Genomic DNA, 3,731 nt, shown 5'->3' with positions numbered 1-3,731 from the left:
CTGTTGTGCCTGCTGCTGCTGCTCCTGTTGCTGCTGCTGCTGCTGCTGCTGCTGCTGTTGCTGCTGCTGCTGCTGTTGTCCACAGTGTGATGTGAAGGTGTGTTAAAGTTGTCTGTTGAACAGCTGATGAAGCAGTCTTCCTGTGGGTGGAGGAGCAGACGTGCGTCTGGAGGGTTGCAGGTTCCACTGCCCCCACGCTCTGCTCTCTGAGGTCACGCAGTGACAGTAAAAATCACCTTGTTTCTTTTTTTACATCGTCCTCCTGAACAGAACCAACGATGGAGCGGGTCGGACTTGAACCACCCACGCCGCTCTGCTGTTGTCCTCCACCTGCTGTACAGTCAGTCAGAGACAACAGACAGTCAGTGCTGCATGAAAACTGGAGCTGAAGGATCACAGTGGTTTTAATGGAAATGAAACACCAGGTTTACCAGGTGTGTCCAGAGGTAAAAATGTGTTCTTCTAATCCGGTGGGGTCGGGGGGGGGGGGGGGGTACATCATTAGTACAGTTCCCCTTAAGGGACGGTTGTAAACTACAACTGTTGTTCATTGTTGTCCAATAAAAAATGTTTCTCAGGTTCAGAAACTGCGGGCCACATTTGGCCCCCGGGCCTTGAGTTTGACACGTGGTCTAAAGACTCTCCTTTCAGTCAGTCAGTCAGTCAGTCAGTCAGGCTGACTGACTGACTGACTGACTGACTGAGGAGGAGAGAGTGTCCACTCACTGACTCCTCTCTCCCCCTCTCTCTCCCTCTCTCTCCCTCTCTCTCCCCCTCTCTCTCCAGTTCTCACCACCATCCGTCAACATGAATAATGTAGACTCACATCGATTTGTCATGTGGACGAGTCGGCCTTTACAAGCAGAGCATTCTTCACCCCCCCTCGCCCCCCCGCCCACTCATTTTTAATATTGATTATGATATAAAAGCAATAATAGGCCACTCATGAAGGGATTTATGCCCCGGCAGCCACAGGGTGTCTCCCTGCTGATGTACGACCCTCAGACGCTGGTGCTGTTGGTGGAACTACTTCCTGTTTCCTGTTTCTGACTGAACGTCTTCACTTCTCCTGGACACATCTGGTTACAGCTGGTTATTCATCCTGGTTCATCTGGTTAGATCAGGTTGTCTGACCATGATGACCATCAAGGTTGGATGGATGATGGATGATGGATGGATGATGGGTGGATGATGGATGGATGATGGATGGATGAATAGATGATGGATGATGGATGGATGATGAATAGATGATGGATGATGGATGGATGATGGATGGATGGATGAATAGATGATGGATGGATGATGGATGGAGGATGGATGATGGATGGATGATGGATGATGGATGGATGATGGATGATGGATGGATGATGGATGATGGATGGATGATGGATGATGGATGGATGATGGATGATGGATGGATGATGGATGATGGATGGATGATGGATGATGGATGGATGATGGATGATGGATGGATGATGGATGATGGATGGATGATGGATGATGGATGGATGATGGATGATGGATGGATGATGGATGGATGGATGAAAGTCCACCTGCAGGTAAGATATACCTGTGTGTGTACTGAGTACTGTGTACTGTGTACTGAGTACTGTGGACTGTGTACTGTGTACTGTGTACTGTGTACTGAGTACTGAGTACTGTGTACTGTGTACTGTGTACTGAGTACTGAGTACTGTGTACTGTGTACTGTGTACTCTCAGAAGGATTTTGAAAAGCATGGATTTTTGATTGGTCAAAACTGGACATGACAACATTGTCTCTGGGCCAATGAGCCACGTGATCAAAACACCTTCAGTCAAACTGTACAGTTGTCTCTTTGTCAAAACACACGTTGATGTGATTTGTTAAAACAAAATCAATAAAAACCTGTTTCTATTGAAAAAATAAAAAAAAAAATCAGACTCTGATCTCATAAAATAGTTTGTTTGTAATGAATGTATTCATATCTGGCCACGGATTCTCTGTTGGAAACTCAACGTAGCTGCAGACAGAGAGTCAAACACAGTAAATACAAAGAAAGACGTAAACAACAAAGTGATAAAGTGACGTCATCACGTGTTCATCTACAACAGTAATGGTTCAAATACCGTCGGACTGAATGGTCGGTTCCACCTCAAACGTATGGACCCTGGTCTGAAAAAGGCTTGAGTTGGTGCTGGCCACCAGAGGGCGCGCCGTGTTAGCTTATATTGAACATCACTTCCTGTGTGGCTGTTAGCTGTTAGCTGTTAGCATGGTTACCAAGCGCTCAGCTGGTTGTCGGAGCAGCAGTAGTGTTGCACTTTAGCCCAGCAGCAGCCGGGGGCAGCAGCGGGGGCAGCAGCCGGGGGGGTCGGTACATGCTGACACTGTTGTCTGCCGTGATGTTTCTTCGTAGATAGCTTAGTGTTTAGCCCAGTTTCCGTGCTAACGTCCGGTGTAATGTCAGAGACGAGAACGCCGCACAGTCGCTGATCGTTACCGCAGACGTTTCAGTGTTTTGTTGTGGAAAATGAAGGAGGCTCCAGATAACCTTTTGGAACAGGAGGAATCCGATGACAGCAGCGACAAACCGTCGCCTCCGTACGGTTCTCCTCGCTCCTCTCGGCTGCAGGTCCAGCGGAGCTCGGTCTGCTCCCGGGCTTACTTCGTCGTCGTCATGGTCTTCTTCCATGTTTACATCCTGAATGTGATCGCGCTGCTGCTCTACGTGCACTACAACAACGGAGTCGGGGACCTGGTGAGTGTAGATGGGGCCTCGGCAGCGGCACTGGCCGTCCCAAGCTCCCTGTGCCCCCCTGGCTCCGGCTCCGGCTCCGGCTCCGTTTCTCCCCAGGGCCCGGTGCGAGTGGAGGATTCCGGGCGAACTTTCAGCCTTCCTCGCATTGAGGGGATACGGGTGAGTAAAGTAACGTTTTCACTGTCACTTCATTCATGTCACATTCATACACGTCACTGATTATTCAATGGAAATATTTTACCCTGTCTCAAAACACAGAACAGCGGACCCTGCTGGCTGCTAACAAAACTGTTTATCTGTTAAACTAGTTAAACTTTTAGTCAAATAAACGTTATAATAAAAAAAAAAAAGTCCTGACATCAATCTAAAACCAATGGATGTGTAACAGAGCGACAACAGGCTGTTCTACTACTACTAGAGCTAGTACTAGTAGTAGTACTAGTACTAGTACTACTAGAGCTAGTACTAGTAGTAGTACTGCACCTGCTACATACTGTGTTTTTGAGTTCATGTATAATCTATGTTGTCCCCTGTCCTCTGCCTGTGTGCAGGTAGGACATGTCCAGCAGGTGTCGCTGGTGCCTGGGAAAAAACACAAGATGATGACACTGAGCCTAAAACCTCTGCTGTTTGGTGAGTACGCAGTAGTATTTGAGTCACTTTGTCTGGTTACCAACCCGTGGGGAGAGGAGGAGGTTAGCAACCCTCGAAGTTTTCATACGTCTGATTTCACTTGAATGCATCTTAACGCCCTCTGTTGCCTTTTTCTTGCCAGAGATCCCTGGCTTCCTGACGGAGGAGGAGTGTCGGGTGGTGGTGCAGCTGGCTCAGCTGAAGGGTCTGATGGAGAGCCTGACTCCATCACTCAGCCAGGAGCAGGAGGAGTCCAACCAGCAACTGCTCTCCATCAGCACCGAGGAGGTTTTCAGTCTTCTGGACCTGAACCAGGACGGGCTGCTGCAGAAGCAGGAGGTGAGGAGGTGGGGAGGTG

The 3,731-nt window shown here is 48.8% G+C and overlaps 1 protein-coding gene across 1 annotated transcript in view; it reads left to right on the top strand.

The window, feature by feature from the left end:
* Nucleotides 1–1,957: 1,957 nt before the first annotated feature.
* The window catches only part of LOC103385545 (transmembrane prolyl 4-hydroxylase-like), a 4,426-nt gene continuing 2,652 nt past the window's right edge, over nucleotides 1,958–3,731 (top strand). Inside the window, exons 1-3 of the mRNA XM_025059165.1 lie at nucleotides 1,958–2,899; nucleotides 3,292–3,373; nucleotides 3,516–3,712. Coding sequence (XP_024914933.1) covers nucleotides 2,513–2,899; nucleotides 3,292–3,373; nucleotides 3,516–3,712 — 666 coding nt within the window. The 5' untranslated portion in view covers nucleotides 1,958–2,512. The remainder of the gene's footprint in view (nucleotides 2,900–3,291; nucleotides 3,374–3,515; nucleotides 3,713–3,731) is intronic.

This window comes from Cynoglossus semilaevis, chromosome 10 (genome assembly GCF_000523025.1).
Source record: "Cynoglossus semilaevis isolate Cse_v1.0 chromosome 10, Cse_v1.0, whole genome shotgun sequence".
Taxonomy (NCBI): Eukaryota; Metazoa; Chordata; class Actinopteri; order Pleuronectiformes; family Cynoglossidae; genus Cynoglossus; species Cynoglossus semilaevis.
This window is presented reverse-complemented; position numbering and strand designations above follow the sequence as displayed.